Source organism: Pongo abelii, chromosome 16 (assembly GCF_028885655.2).
Source record: "Pongo abelii isolate AG06213 chromosome 16, NHGRI_mPonAbe1-v2.0_pri, whole genome shotgun sequence".
Taxonomy (NCBI): Eukaryota; Metazoa; Chordata; class Mammalia; order Primates; family Hominidae; genus Pongo; species Pongo abelii.
In genome coordinates, this window is record NC_072001.2 from 36589839 (window position 1) to 36606381 (window position 16543).

The following is a 16543-nucleotide window of genomic DNA, read 5'->3' on the forward strand; positions in this document are numbered from 1 at the left end:
TGGGCTTATGTAACTTCCACAAAGATATCATGCTGTGACATATAGCCATTATTAAAGAGCCCTGCTAAGGCCCAGGAGGTATGATTTACCATCTGTTTCCTTGGTGATTCAATCGAATCTTCACCATGGCAGGTGAGATGAGCCCCATGGTGGTTGAGACGCTGAAGCTGGGGATCGCCATTCTGAACGGAGGCAATGCTGGTGTGCAACAGGTAACGGAAACTCGCAGCGGCTGGGCAGGCTCCCGGGGTATTCCCATTTGACACCTGTCATGCTTCAGGGAAGAGGAGTTGACTGCTACGGAGGGGAGCCACCCAGAATCACTTAGCTCGCGTTTGTCCTTAGTGGCCAGTTATATCAGAGTAGCTGGGAACACAACCATGGCTGGGAGTCTGCAGGCAAATGTGTCTTTAATAAAGAGGTATTACCCAGGATTAAAGATAAAAACATTTAGTTTTTCATCAGTAGATAAGTTTCTGTATAAATATTCTCTAGAAAAATTTCCTAAGAGTTAGGTTTTTACTTTAGCCCTTTATTTTCACTTATTAGCTGCCTTTAGTATGAACAAGGAGACTCATCAGTTAAGTGGAACTGATAAACTCACAAATCTGTTATTCGTTCGTTCGTTCATTCATTCATTCATTCATTCATTCATTCATTGAGTAACTGTTTACTGACTGATGACCATGCCAGGCTCTGCTGCAAGGGCTGAGGGTGTAGCAGTGAATAATACAAATAAAAACTCCTGCCATCGTGCAGCCTACACTCTAGTGAGCATTAAATGCGACAACACATAGAAGCATACAACCGAGTACCTGACACATGGTATTCCTTCAACAATCTGAATTGGAACAGGCTGCAGAAGACAGGAACGTACCGGTGTTTCTCAGGCACTCCGGGTTCTGGTTAAAAGCATCTGTGTGTACAGGGAAGTAAAATTTCAAACAGACCCTTGGCATTCATGAGGGTTATATCCCAGGGCCTGTGAGAGTCTCCAGATTCACAACTACATTACTGCATATAGCTTTTCCCAGCCTTTAACTCATCCCCCCAAAATTTCTCCAATTTTTCATTAAAAACTGTCATTTTCTAGGTTATCCTTCGCTTTCTGTTCCCTTCTACCACCTACCACTAGTTGTCATTTGACTTTCTTACAGGGCCTTTTGTTTATTTATTTTTTAGAAAACAAAATTTTTATTACGTCAGACAAAGTTCATACCTTCCAGCAAGAGAGAACACAGGAAACAAAGCCTCACTGTGAAAGAAATACTGAGCTTTCAGCTAGGCTCCTTACTGGCTAAGCTCCTTGCTCCTGTGTACCAAATTCATAGCATGAGCTATTCAGATTATAACTCAGCTTCGTGATACATTACTATATCACGGCCTTGGTGCTTGTCCCCAGATAGAAGGGACTTCAATCAGTAGGTCTATGAATGTCAATTCTGCCCTAGAAGAAATGCCAGTGGGCCTTTATAAAATAAACATGATGTACCCCAAGGGACTCTGTTTCCATAAGTAGAGGGTCCAACTCAGTGTGACTGGGGATTTCTCCATCAGGATTAGGAGGGTCAGCTCTGTGGCATAGTTTTCATTGCTTTTCCCTTTACAACGTGTCTCCCTTGCAGAAAATGCTAGATTACCTAAAGGAGAAAAAGGATGCTGGATTCTTTCAAAGCCTTTCTGGTCTTATGCAGTCTTGCAGGTAAATGCGGGAAAACCACCGTAGCATTTAAAAAACTCTTCCCTCTAAGCATAGGAGGCAGGGGAAGGGGAGCACAAAATATACTGGCCTACCATAGAATTCTCGAGAGAGGAAGCACCTACTTAGAAAGCTAAGAGAGTAGGTGTTGTTCCTCCAGCCTTCAGGATTACAATTCAGCTAGCATTCAGAGGGGAAAATGTGATTGCCATTAGCCACATACACACGCTCCCCCACTGCTGTTGTGTTTAATCTCCCTTCCTTACCTCCATATTTATGTTGCTTTCCCAGGAGGCTCAGTGTGTGCATTGAGTTTCTCATCAAACATGTATGCCCATAAAAGTCAAACCAGAAAAGAATGGAAAAGAGGGGAGATTCCTGACTATGATTGAAGGCTATTTTATTAAACCCACTAAGTACTTTGTTAATCTTTATCCTTAACAATTCTTTGAGCTTGAATGTGTGTTAGGGTGGTATGTATTTTGACACATCCATTTTGACAGCGGTACATCTTGGCATGGGAACATTTTGACATAGCCTAAAAAACAAGGCTTTGAACTTTCCGTTCATGTTATTAAGCTGTTTAAGCCACCCCTCATGGCTGAACGGCTCTGACACATAAATAATATATAATCCAGAGTCATAGATCGTGATACTTGCTCAATTCAGAGATGAGCCAGAATCTTTCTAAGAAAAGTGTCAGCTTATTGTCTAAGATTCATATGTATTTGGATAGTCTGCAGATAATTCTAAAAGAAATTAAACTTTTAATTACCTAGCTCATTTGCCTCCAATTATGCTTTCCATTTAAAAATGTGGAGGATGGACATCCTTTCTCTTGGTGGACTACATACTTTTGCTAACCATATTTCACTGGGTAAAATATCGTACCCTGGGCAGTAGGGAGTGTATCTGAGCTGCAGTATAATTCTTTATTCTCAGCTCTGTGGGGCTTTTCCCCACCAACAGTCTATTCATTTATTATCTCTCTCAGGAAAACAAAAAGGAATATTTCCAGGCCTGACTCTCTGAGGCTAAAATAGTACATATGAACTCAGAGATGGCAAAAATCAAGGCAACTCAATTCCATATTGCTCATAAAATTATCCACTTACTTTCTAAGAGTTCTCTCAGTAGCCTGTAATACTTAATATTGCTTAACTCATTTATAATGACAGCTTGGACAGACAGGTGATATACACTTAGATGCCAACTGAGTTCTAACAGAAGTTTTAAGATGTCTTACTGCTGGGTTTTTTATGATTATAAAAACAATACATGTTTTTTAAAAATTTAAGCAGTAGGGAAATGAAAACATTCAAAATGGGTATTTAGGAATGGAGTAAGGATCAGAAATGTGTGTTGCACAGATTCAGATTCAAAACTGCTGCTTCAGAGCAACTATGTCCAAATGTCCTTTCCCATGTTTTCCTCCCCTGACAGCTAAACCAAAGTAGAAGGATAGTTTTGTGTTGATGAGCAAGCCCTTTTGCCAGCAGAATCTGGGGGGAAAAAAATGGCAATAGAGATTTCACTGTTTACCTAAATCATTTTTACCTAAATGATGAAATTAGGTAAGTGAAATTTACCTAAATCACAAAACATGTGACTCCTTAAAAAGAAAACAGGAATGCCAGATTTTTCTCCATGCCTTTGCCCCATGGTAGAAGGAAAGCTAAGTTTTGCAGTCTTAATGGACTTAGCCATAAATTTTCCTAAGAGCTATGTTCTACGTTCTATGAAACCTTTCAGACTGGGGAATAAGTTAGACTCTGTTAGTAAAATGGAATGAGCCCCACTTAGAAATAACATGATCGTATAGTGGTCTCATCAGCAAGCTTTGTGGTTGCACTATGGCTTCCGGGCTAAGTAAAATTTGGCAGTGGCTGTGACTAGGAAGGTTGTGGGGAGTAGGGACAAAAATGAAGGCCAACTTGTCATAAATTCAGGAATGCCTGGAGGCACCATTCCCTATGGAAAGCGGAACCTCAGCTTCTATAGGCTTTTGAATGATATAGAATCATAAAAGGGCATGGCCCTTTGAAATCTGGAAGTTTGTAGCTCATCCTAAGCTCTGGAAACCACAATTCCATGCGATTCTCAGAGAAAGTAGGTAAAGGTGGGAGGCAAACATTAATCAGTGCAGTTTAAAGTAAACTTTCCCTCGAGAAATCTTAAAAACAGATTATTCCTTCTTTATTTGGAAAACCTTTCTAAACCTTCACATCAAGGTGAAGACCTTGAGTCTTCACCAAAAGACTCAAACTGGACAGACAATGAGAGTCACCGTAAGTGTTTATGACCCCTCTACTTGAATGTAACAAAGTCTGTGAGCTACAGGCACCTAAGAAAACACTGCTCGGCACAAAACCAAGGAATCATTAGACTTTCAACCACCCTGGAATGTGTTAGTTTATTTATAACACAGGGGCAGGATATTCTTAGTTGATAGGTACATTAACGTTAGAAATCTGCTTTCCCAGTGTGCATAGCCCTGAACTTTGTTTCTTTCTATTAAAAGTGTCCTTGATTTGAATGCATTTGAGAGGCAGAATAAAGCTGAAGGCCTGGGGATGGTGACTGAAGAAGGAACACGTAAGTAACTAATGAATGTGAAGGCCATTCTCTTCCTGATTAAAATCTTTTTTTTTTTTTTTCAGACAGAGTTTCGCTCTTGTTGCTCAGGCTGGACTGCAGTGGCGCGATCTCAGCTCACTGCAACCTCTGTCTCCTGGGTTCAAGCACTTCTCCTGCCTCATCCTCTCGAGTAGATGGGATTACAGGCTCCCACCACCACAGCCAGCTAATATTTTGTATTTTTAGTAGAGGCAGCATTTCATCATGTTGGCCAGGCTGGTCTTGAACTCCTGACCTCAGATGATCCACCCCACCTTGGCCTCCCATAGTGCTGGAATTACAGGTGTGAGCCACCGCACCTGGCCATTTAAAATCTCAATTACCTATTTCTGGTCAGAGCTCATGTCTTTGCTTAGTATGCAAGGACTTGCTCTGTTTCAGCAAAATGTTTCCATCAGTAGCTTTAATAAAGCTATCATCTAGGATGGATGTGTTCACATAGCCAGTTTTAACTAAAGACAGTTTATCATGATGTTTACGGTTTTCTTACTTTGTATTCTTCTATTTTTCTCTCATTACCAGTCATTGTTCGTGAACGTGGTAAGTTTCAGTTTCTGGCCTGAGTTCCTACCATGTGTGTGAATCCTAGGAGATCTCATTTAATTGCCTCAGCACAGAAACATTTTAGGCTTGGTTGCATGTTGAGTTGAACTCAGCAGTTTGGTGCTTAATTAAAGAAGTGTCTTCCATCTGTAAAGCATGGGTTATGGACTGTGAGCCATTTACTCTCCTTATCCAGTTGTCTTCATTACAAATGCGTTTGTTGGGCATTGTGCCCTGCAGCCTCAGCTCAGTTTAATTGGGCTTTTCTCCATTCATCCAAAGTTCCTTTTCCAAACCATTCTGACACAACTCCTTTATCATCTGTGTAGTCATTTACATTGGAAAGTATTCTCTGTTGAGAAGCCAAACCAATGCTCATCAACGTTTTATATTTTCAAGGTGAAAAAGTACTCCAGAATGACGAGTTCACGCGTGATCTCTTTAGATTCCTACAGTTACTTTGTGAGGGACATAACAGTGGTGAGTGGAACAGATTTATCTGCCAAGGAAACACAGCGCTCAGGGGCAAAACTAGAATTCCGTTCAGTATGCCCCACTTGATGCAACTAGTTGTTAACTCAAGGACATCAGTTAATGCATTCCTCAATAAGAAACTATGTAAATATCATGGCTAGTGATATTTAGTGCCACCAAGGCTAAGCTGCTTCCAGAATCTTCAGATGAGAAATCTAAATACTCAGCCCTTTCCATCTAGCCCCTTGGGGCTCGTTAAGTCCAGTTTCTGGTGTCCGCAGGTTGGGGGGTGCTCAGAGCAGAGCTCTGCCCTGCAGGATCTGCCATGACCCAAACATGGTATTCTTGTAAGCCTTTTCACATAGAATGTCTTATCTGAGCTCAGCTGAGAGGGCATGCCTGGCCCCCTCAGCATGGCAGGGACAAGCTCTGACCCGGCACTGGTGCTCTCAGACTTTCAGAACTTCCTGCGGACTCAGATGGGCAACACCACCACCGTGAATGTCATCATCAGCACTGTGGACTACCTTCTGCGTCTGCAGGTGAGTGGGAGGGCCTTGGACAATGGGACCTCTCACCTTTGCTTCCAGAAGATATAAACACAGTTACACAGGGTCAGGGACAGCCCAGGATGCAGTCAAGCCACTATAAGGAAGGCATTGTAATGTGTATCCACAGATGCATGGGAAGTCCAGTGTCCAAAGAGTACATTTAAAGACAGAAGTGGGAGATGTGGTTAAACACCAAATCGTCTGTTATAAAATGCTGGTTTACTTTAGTTTTGCCAGTGAAAACCAATCTGTGTTGCTATAAAACAACCAAGAGCTATAACACAACCAAGAGCTCTAAAATAACCTGTGAATGAGAACAGATTTCACTAGAAAAACAGACTTACACAAGATGATAGGAATAGGATGAGTTTACAAGTTCGTGTTGAGAAGTCAGATGGTTTGTTTCAAGGAAGCCCAAATTATATTGAGAAAATCTACACAAACCTGTTAACAAAAAGGGATTTTTTTCCTCTTTGCTGATTCCTCATCCTGGTTCTGCCACTTACTGGTTTGTAACCTAGAGCAATCTGTTTAACGTGCCTGTGTTCCAGTTTTTTCATTAGTAAAAGGGGTAGGACCTATGCCATAGGGTGGTGGTAAAGATTGAGAGGTTGAATACAGGCATACCTTGTTTTATTGCAGTTGATTTTATTGTGCTTCACAGATGCTGTGTGTTTTACAAATCGAAGGTTTGTGGTAACCCTGCATCAAGCAAGTCTATCTGTGCCGTTTTACCAACAGCATGTGCTCACTTGGTGTCTCTGTCACATTTTGATGATTCTCACAATATTTCAAACTTTTCACTATTATATCCATTATGGTGATCTGTGATCAGTGATCTTCGATGTTACTATTGTAATTGTTTTGGGGTGCCATGAACTATGCCCATGTAAGACAGCAAACTTAATGTTGCATGTGTTCTGACCACTCCACCAACTGTTCCTCCATCTCCCTCCTTCTCCTCAGGCCTTCCTGTTCCCTGAGACATAACAATATTGAAGTTAGGTCAGTTAATAACCCTACAATGGCCTCTAAGTGTTCAAGTGAAAGGAAGAGTCACACATCTCCCACTTTAAATCAAAAGCTAGAAATGATGAAGCTTAGTAAGGAAGGCATGTTGAAAGCTAAGACAGGCCAAAGGCTAGGCCCCTTGCACTAAACAGCCAAGCTATGCAAAGAAAAAGTTATTAAAGGACGTTCAAAGGGCTGCCTCTGTGAGCATATGAATGATAAGAAAGCAAAACACCCTTATTACTGAAATGGGGACACTGCGAGTGGTCTGGATAGAAGGTCAAACCAGCCACAACATTCTCGTAGGCCACAATCTAATCTAGAGCAGGGCTCTAACTCTCTTCAATTCTCTGAAGGCTGAGAGAGGTGAGGAAGCTGCCAAAGAACAGTTTGAAGCTAGCAGAGTTTGGTTCATGAGGTTTAGGGAAAGAAGTCATCTCCAAAACAAAAGTCTAAGGTAAAGCAGCAGGTGCAGATATAGAAGCTGCAGCAAGTTATCCAGAAGATCTATCTAGGATAATTGATGAAGGTGGTCACACTAAACAACAGATTTCCCGTGTACATGAAACAGCCTTCTCCTGGAAGAGGGATACCATCTAGGACTTTCATAGTTAGAGAGGACAAGCCAATACCTCACTTCAGAGCTTCAAAGCACAGGCTGACTTTCTTATTAGGGTCAGCCCAGCTGGTAGCTTTAAGTTGAAGCCACTGCTCGTTTACCATTCCAAAAATCCTAGGGCCCTTAAGAATTATGGTAAATCTACTCTGCCCATGCTCTATGTATGGAAAAACAAAGCTTGGATTGTCATCTGTTCACAGCATGATTTACTATTTTAAGCCCACTGTTAACAACTACTGCTCAGAAAAAAAAAAAGATTCCTTTGAAAATATTACTGTTTGTTGACTATGCACCTGGTTCTAAGAGCTCTGATGGAGATATACAAGGAAATGAATCTTGTTTTCATGCCTGGTAATACAACATTTATTCTGCAGCCCATGGATCAAAGAGTAATTTTGACTTACAAGTCTGATTTTTTAAGAAATGAATTTTGTAAGGCTACAGCTGCTATAGATAGTGATTCCTCTGATGGATCTAGGCAAGGTAAGTTGAAAACCTTCTGGAAAGGATTCAACATTGTAAATGTCATTAAAAAACATTGTGGGCCAGGTGCAGTGGCTCATGCCTGTAATCCCAGCACTTTGGGAGGCTGAGGCAGGCGGATCATGAGGTCAGGAGATTGAAACCATCCTGGCTAACACAGTGAAACCCTGTCTCTACTAAAAATACAAAAAAAAATTATCCAGGCATGGTGGCGGATGCCTGTAGTCCCGGCTATTCGGGAAGCTAAGGCAGGAGAATGGCGTGAACCCGGGAGGCAGAGCTTGCAGTGAGCCAGGATCGTGCCACTGCACTCCAGCCTGGGCGACAGAGCGAGACTCCAAAAAAAAAAAAAAAAAAAGAAAATTGTGATTCATGGGAGAAGGTCAAAATATCAACCTTAACAGGAGTTGAGGAAATAGCTTGCAACCCTTGTGGGTGATCTGGAGGGCTTCAAGACTTCAGTGGAGGAAATAACTGCAGATGTGTTGGAAATAGCAAGAGAACTAGAATTAGTAGTGGAGCCTGAAGAACATGAACCTGAATTGTTGCAATCTCATGATCAAACTTTGACAAATGAAGAGTTGCCTCTCATGGATGAGCAAAGAAAGTGGTTTCTTGAGATGGAATCTTCCTGGTGAAGATGCTCTAAACATTGTTGAAATGCCAAAAAGGGATTTAAAATATTACATAAACTTAGTTGATAAAGGAGTGGCAGGGTTTGAGAAGGTTGACTCCAATCTTGAAAGAAGTTCTGTGGGTAAAATGCTATCAAACAGTACATGCTACAGAGAAACCCTTCATGGAAGGAAGTCAATTGATGCAGTTATCATTGTCTTATTTTAAGAAATTGCCACAGCCACCTCAAACTTTAGCAGCCACCACCCTGTTCAGTCAGTAGCCATCAACATCAAGGCAAGACCTTTCACCAGTAAAAAGATGATGGAATTACAACTTGCTGAGAGCTCAGATGATTGTTAGCACTTTTTAGCAATAAAGTATTTTTTAATGATGGCACTTACATTGTTTTTTAAAGACATAATGCTATGGCACACCTAATAGACTACAGCATATTGTAAACATAACTTTGATGTACACTTAGAAATCAACATTTTGTACGACTCACTTTATTGTAGTGTTCACTTTACTGTAGTTTATCTGTAATCAAACTCAAATTATCTCTGAATCTCTGTATGCCTGTATATGTAATGTACTCAGAACAATGTCTGGCACTTACAGTATTAGCTATTATGTTGTTGCTGTTATTATGATTATTTGGATAATTACCATTATCTTCACATATTTCACATTGAGTAAATTATCCTATTTCATAGTCTCCAAGTTCCAGCTGAAGGCAGTCCTCACTTCTATCTATTCTTTCCTCTGGAGGGATATTTGTGCGTGAAAAATTCTAGAGACCTGGTGTCTCTGCACTTCTTCACAGGGTCCCTGGCTCCTGTCAGAGCAAAGAGGTCATAGAGATGCAGGATTCTCATGTACCCTTCCCAAACACCGAGTTTAGCTTCACTGACTGAAGTCTGAGAAATACTAAGCTCTATTCATTTGTTTTTAGGAATCAATCAGTGATTTCTACTGGTATTATTCAGGGAAGGACATCATTGATGAATCTGGACAGCACAATTTTTCCAAAGCTCTGGCAGTCACCAAGCAGATTTTCAATTCTCTTACAGAATACATCCAGGTATGTGCTACAGAGTGCATGGTTGAAAACAAAGAGAACGTTGTTGATATGCCCGTATTCTATATTCCCAACAGAATACTTGATTGTACACAGTGCACTATCCATCCAGCCCTGATGCTGACAATATTTATTTTCTATAAATAGGAAGCAATAGTACCTGCATTCCATAAGCAGCTACAGTTTGGGGTCCCCCCACTGGACCTGTTTATAGTGTTCACACTTTATTTGCATTTATCTAGTTACATTTTGCTTTCCCTCCTAAACTAAAAACTTCTCATGGAAAGAAAATGTCTTACTCGACTTAAAATTCTTTATATCTAGAACAATTTCTGGCATATATCGTTCAGTAAGCATGGAGAGTGGAGTGGAGAAATGATTCATGGAATGAAGGAATTAAGGGATAAATTATGTTCTCTTGATAGAGATTAAAAACAGGATCCATGAGATCCTACTGATTTGTCAGAAATTAACTCTGGAAGAAGTAACTTCAGAAGCACACAAGCTACATGCAGTGGCGGTCAAACCTGCAAGTGCATTTCATGTTAACTGTCTAGATCTTGCTGCAGTCGTTCTCTATTTGTAGTATTTTCTATTCATTGTCTATGGTGGTCTAGCTACTTTAGAAAAGGAACAGAGGATATATTCAGGCATAATTTGCTATAAAATTAGTAGGCATATCATTACCCTCTGTGATACAAGATTTTTTTTAAAGCAAAAGTAATACTTCATCTTCAGATTACCATAATCAGGAGACTCATGAACAGGGCTTTTATTCATTCATTCAACAAAACGCTCAGTTTGTACTCTGCGCTGTGGTTCATGAAAAGAAACAGTATATTGCCTCTACCCGTAAAGAGCTTACAATGCAATTGAGAAAATACATATGCACAAGGAAAATTATTCAATATAAGATGATCATACAGCCGGATGCGGTGGCTCATGCCTGTAATCCTGGCACTTTGGGAGGCTGAGGCGGGTGGATTGTCTGAGCTCAGGAGTTCCAGACCAACCTGGGCAATATGGTGCAATCCTGTCTCTACTAAAATACAAAAAATTAGCCAGGCATGGTGTCATGCACGTGTAGTACCCGCTACTCAGGAGCCTGAGGCAGGAGAATCACTTGAACCCAGGAGGCAGAGGTTGCTGTGAGCTGAGATCGCGCCGCTGCACTCCAACCTGGGCGACAGAGCGACTCAGTCTCAAAAAAAAAGAAAGAATCATACATGATTTAAAATAATCATATATACTGTGCTTAAGAACCACATATGTGGCCGGGCACGGTGGCTCACGCAAGTAATCCCAACTCTTTGGGAGGCCAAGGTGGGCAGATCACCTGAGGTCAGGAGTTCAAGACTAGCCTGGCCAACATGGCGAAACCCCGTCTCTACTAAAAAATACAAAAATTAGCTGGGCGTGGTGGTGGGTGCCTGTAATCCCAGCTACTCAGGAGGCTGAGGCAGGGAGAATTGCTTGAACCTGGGAGGCAGAGGTTTCAGTGAGCCGAGATCGTGCCACTGCACTCCAGCATGGGTGACAGAGCGAGACTCTGTCTCAAAAAAAAAAAAAAAAAAAAAAAAAAAAAACCCACATACGTATGAGTTCAGAGGAAAGCAAGCCCCTTAAGAGCCAAAGGGGCCAGGTGCAGTGGCTCACTGGGGCCTGTAATCCCAGCACTTTCGGAGGCTAAGGCGGGTGGATCACTTGAGGCCAGGAGTTTGAGACCAACCTGGCCAACATGACAAAACCCTGTCTCTATTAAAAATACAAAAAAATCAGCCAGGCGTGGTGGCACATGCCTGTAATCTCAGCTACTTGGGAGGCTGAGTCACAAGAATCATTTGAACCCAGTAGGCAGAGGTTGCAGTGAGCTGAGATCATGCCACTGCACTGCAGCCTGGGTGACAGAGCGAGACTCTGTCTTAAACATACACACACACACACACACACACACACACACACAGTGAGATTATTAACATGGAAAATGCAAACTAAGTTATTCCTCTACATTTGACTTTCAGAAAAGTTTGTTAGAGATGCTATTATATCTGAAGTTTAGGTTATAAGAAAATCCTAAATGTGGTTGAATGCTAAGATTACTACACAGATTTTTTTTTTTTTACTTAATTAGATAGCTGTATGGTTATCAGCATGTGTAACTTTGCCTGGAAACAATAGGTAGATGAGGGCCTGGTTTTCACACTGTGCTTCGCAGCACCCTTGATTTCCTCCAAAGGCCTCTGAGGCCAAGGTGAGGGCGGAGAGCGTGCCCTTCAGCCCTGTGTCAACCACAGCATTTCACTGTTTTAAATATTGTTCTCCAGTGTAAGCTTTTATTTTAAAAACTCATTCTGAGGCTAAAAGAAAGTCTTTGAAAATCGCTGGACTGTGAAATCCCTAGTGGTTTTTCCTAGATACGGTATCCTATAATCAGGAAAAGAAAAAGTAATAATCCTGGGAAAATACTGAGCTATGAAATATTTGACTTTTGGAAAGTCTATCTGCTCATATAAGTAGGTATCAGATGCCCTTACTAGACAGGTTTCAGAGCAACTTGTGATGTTTAAGTGATATAAGAATGTCCTCTTCTCCGCAGGGCCCTTGCATTGGTAATCAACAGAGCCTGGCTCACAGCAGGCTGTGGGACGCCGTGGTTGGCTTCCTCCATGTCTTTGCTAATATGCAGATGAAACTCTCTCAGGTACTGTGGCCCATTCCCTGCACGTGTCATTGTTGTGAAATGCTAAGTCAGTCCTCACTCCTTGGTGTTCCCATTGTGATGTGGCTGCTTGATCAAAGGCTGGACAAGCCATGCATATTAGGTCTCAGTTTTTTAAACTGAAGGCCAAAATGGGAGACGGAAATGAATGCCTCCAGGGAGGTCCCAGACACGCTTTTGCATGAACGCAGCTTCCTTCTTTGTGTCTCACCAACCTACCCTTTTTATTATTGCCTCAACATTTGCTTTCTATGGTGCTAATCCTTTCTGCTTCCTTGTCACCATTTTGTCAACTACAAACACTCTCTACCAGCCCCGTCTGATTTGTCCCATGTTGCATGTCTCTGTAATCCACATCTCTCTTCTCTCTCACCCCTGCTTCTTCCTCCCTCCCTCCCTGTCTCTGCCTCTCCTTCTCACTCCCCATCTCTCTGGCAAGATGAATCAGAACCGCTCAGAGCATTTATTATGAACAAATAAATGTAGCATATGTAGCAGTTTATTGCCTCTCTCCATGGCAACACATGAGGGAGACCTTCAGGAGGTATTTGAGGCTGATTAGAGTAACATTTGCAGCATTAACTTAAATCGTGTATCTAAAATTTTCAAGGCTGTCACATCTGCCTCCTCTCTTCTGGAATGTGCTATTTAACCTTTCATTTTTCCCCTTTTGACTCTGGCCTTATGGGAGGAGAGAGTTCCTGGGAGGGCTGCAATTTGACAGTAAGATGTCCATTCCTACGTCAGCTGGGCAGTGTAGTGTAGAGTCTCGAGACGAGAGCCCTGGCCCTGCCGCCTCCTCACCAGTGACTTTTGGAAAGCCACTTTCCCTTTCTGGTTTTGGTTTCATCATCTCTGAAATTTCCAAAGTTAGAATAGGTGATCTCTGAGGTCTCTTCCCAGCTCTGATATCCTACACTTCTGTGATATTTTGTATATAGCTGTGATACACACCATAGGTGATGAAGATTCCTCTGAAAGTTGAAGGGCTAGGCAAAGAGCTATGGTTGGGTTTTTGGTTTTTGGTTTCTTTTTTTTTTTTTTTTTCCTTTTTTCTTTTCTTTTCTTTTCTTTTGTTGTTTTTTTATTATTATTTCTTTTCTTTCTTTCTTTCTTTTTTGCAGGGGGTCTGTAAAAGGTATGTGACTCAGAATACATTTTTAATCAAATCCCCAGATTGCCCACCTCAGATCTTCCAAGAATTGTTTCCTACTGTGACATAGGGTATAAAGCACAGAGTTAGCTTAGCGATGCTCTTCCTGCATTGCTGAAATTAAAACCAAACAGACTGGTATCAAAACCATCCAGAGGAATAGCCTCCATTTTATTCCATTTAAAGGGACAAGTGGCACCCAGATCACCACCAACTAGAATTAGGAGACTCTAAATTAATCCAGAAAGAAAGGAGAACCCACTTGGTGATTATAACCTTGATACCTTTACCAGATGTCCAGTGTTCCCATAAAGCTCACTGGTATTTCTCCAGTGTAGAAAATGACAACGTAAACTACTAGAGATACCTGAAGGCTCTTTGGTGCATTGGGTTGTTCAGTCGTTTTGGACAACACTTGGTATATCTGCCACATTGTACTAATAAATGGAAAAATGTAAAGGAGCTTTGTTGGATGAGTCCTGCTACAGTGAGTCTCCCGGTGCTGCAAACAGTGGACGATAAGGCATCCTCATTCAGAATGAGAAGGAAGCTCTTTCCCGACACTGATGCAGCCTGCACCTAACCTTTCCAGAGCAGGCTCTTCTCGCTCACTGCCCTGTACTTTACTGAGGGATCAGATAGCTCAGGGGTATCTCCTGTTTCTGTTCTAGGATTCCAGTCAGATCGAGCTGCTGAAGGAACTCTTGGATCTCCTTCAGGACATGGTGGTGATGCTTCTGTCCCTCCTGGAAGGTTGGGCTGTTTGGTATAACTAGGCCTTCACACAACTGTAATTGGTCTGAGCACTAACATTACTGATCATGCAGATTATCCTTCTGGCAGGTCACTGATGCCATATGACATTGGTCAGAAAGCCAAATTTTCAGAAACAAAAAATAAAATGAGGGGCACCTGGTCTGATGGACGAAGCCTGAAATCAATTGATTTTCTATCAATAGGAAAGCCAGAATGAACTGGGGAAAACCTCCAAGCTTTGCTCTTCCCTATCCTCTCCCTCTCCCCATTGCTTTTCAACACATCTGGCTGCCAGTGTGTATGCCAGCCATCTAGTTGGGCACCCTCCTAGGTCTAAGGGGATCAAAGGGACACCATGTATCCCTATGTGTCCCTGATAATCTAATAATGAAACCACTTCCCAGGCCCCAGGCCATGTTAAAGGCAGTGGTGTGGCCACCTCCTTCTTCCCTTTGTTTCTTTCCCCCTTGGCGCCTAGTGGTGTAGTCTTTATGGCTTGCTGCTCCCTCCTACATCATCACGGTCAGAGAAGAGCTGACTAATTTGGCACAAAAGTCTTCTAAAAATAGCTACCTGACAAATGACATGATAGCTTGGGTTTATTTATATATTTGTATGTCTTTTTGAACCTGCCTCACAGGGAATGTGGTAAATGGCACCATTGGCAAGCAGATGGTTGACACACTGGTAGAATCATCTACCAATGTAGAAATGATCTTGAAATTCTTTGACATGTTCTTGAAACTTAAAGACTTAACCAGCTCAGACACCTTCAAAGAATATGACCCAGATGGTAAAGGAATTATCTCCAAAAAAGAATTCCAGAAGGCCATGGAAGGGCAAAAACAGTACACGCAGTCAGAGATTGACTTTCTCCTGTCGTGTGCAGAAGCTGATGAGAATGACATGTTTAATTACATTGATTTTGTAGACCGGTTCCATGAGCCAGCCAAGGACATAGGGTTTAATGTGGCTGTGTTATTGACAAATCTTTCTGAACACATGCCAAACGATTCCCGCCTGAAGTGTCTGTTGGACCCAGCAGAAAGTGTGCTAAATTACTTCGAACCCTACCTAGGACGCATTGAGATCATGGGTGGGGCCAAGAAGATTGAGCGTGTTTATTTTGAGATTAGTGAATCCAGTCGCACTCAGTGGGAGAAGCCCCAGGTGAAGGAATCTAAGCGACAGTTCATTTTTGATGTTGTCAACGAAGGTGGGGAGCAGGAAAAGATGGAGCTGTTTGTGAACTTCTGTGAGGACACCATCTTTGAAATGCAGTTAGCATCTCAGATCTCTGAATCCGATTCAGCTGACAGGCCAGAAGAGGAGGAAGAAGATGAAGATTCTTCTTACGTGTTAGAAATTGCGGGTGAAGAGGAAGAAGACGGGTCTTTCGAGCCGGCCTCTGCATTTGCTATGGCCTGTGCCTCTGTGAAGAGGAATGTCGCCGACTTCTTGAAGAGAGCAACCCTGAAGAACCTCAGGAAGCAGTACAGGAACGTGAAAAAGATGACTGCGAAAGAGCTGGTGAAGGTGCTCTTCTCCTTTTTCTGGATGCTGTTCGTGGGGCTATTCCAGTTGCTCTTCACCATCCTGGGAGGAATCTTTCAGATCCTCTGGAGCACAGTGTTTGGAGGGGGCCTGGTAGAAGGGGCAAAGAACATCAGAGTGACCAAGATCCTGGGTGACATGCCTGACCCAACCCAATTTGGTATCCATGATGACACTATGGAGGCTGAGAGGGCAGAGGTGATGGAGCCAGGTATCACCACTGAACTAGTACACTTCATAAAGGGGGAGAAGGGAGATACAGATATCATGTCAGACCTCTTTGGACTCCACCCAAAGAAGGAGGGCAGCTTAAAGCATGGGCCTGAAGTGGGTTTGGGTGACCTCTCAGAAATTATTGGCAAGGATGAACCCCCTACATTAGAGAGTACTGTACAGAAGAAGAGGAAAGCTCAGGTAAGTGTCATTTGTTTCTTTCATCTTCCTTTATCCCCAGAATAAGACTTGCCACCGTATCTTGTAATCATTACTGACACCATTTCCCTAGAAGCCAACACTCTATATTAGACAGTGGCTCTGGTGTGATTACGCTGATCTTATAATTCCACCTCTGACATGTCTGCAGAAATCAAGCTTAGATGGTTATCTCAGTGTCTAGTCATTGGTTGGTCTTCTAGTTTACATTGTAGA

General features: G+C 42.2%; 1 protein-coding gene across 7 annotated transcripts in view; it reads left to right on the top strand.

Moving 5' to 3' along the window:
* RYR3 (ryanodine receptor 3) overlaps nt 1-16543 on the top strand; it is a 561166-nt gene that overhangs the window by 517256 nt on the left and 27367 nt on the right. For 5 of the 7 annotated variants that reach the window (XM_024232640.3, XM_054532557.2, XM_054532553.2 and 2 more), the window contains exons 79-88: nt 133-212; nt 1626-1702; nt 4221-4294; nt 4859-4876; nt 5279-5359; nt 5807-5895; nt 9588-9716; nt 12310-12414; nt 14257-14338; nt 14982-16309. In XM_024232640.3, coding sequence (XP_024088408.2) covers nt 133-212; nt 1626-1702; nt 4221-4294; nt 4859-4876; nt 5279-5359; nt 5807-5895; nt 9588-9716; nt 12310-12414; nt 14257-14338; nt 14982-16309 — 2063 coding nt within the window. Of the gene's footprint in view, nt 1-132; nt 213-1625; nt 1703-4220; nt 4295-4858; nt 4877-5278; nt 5360-5806; nt 5896-9587; nt 9717-12309; nt 12415-14256; nt 14339-14981; nt 16310-16543 lie in introns of those variants that run through there. The other 2 variants (XM_054532556.2, XM_054532558.1) reach the window with 2 other exon arrangements.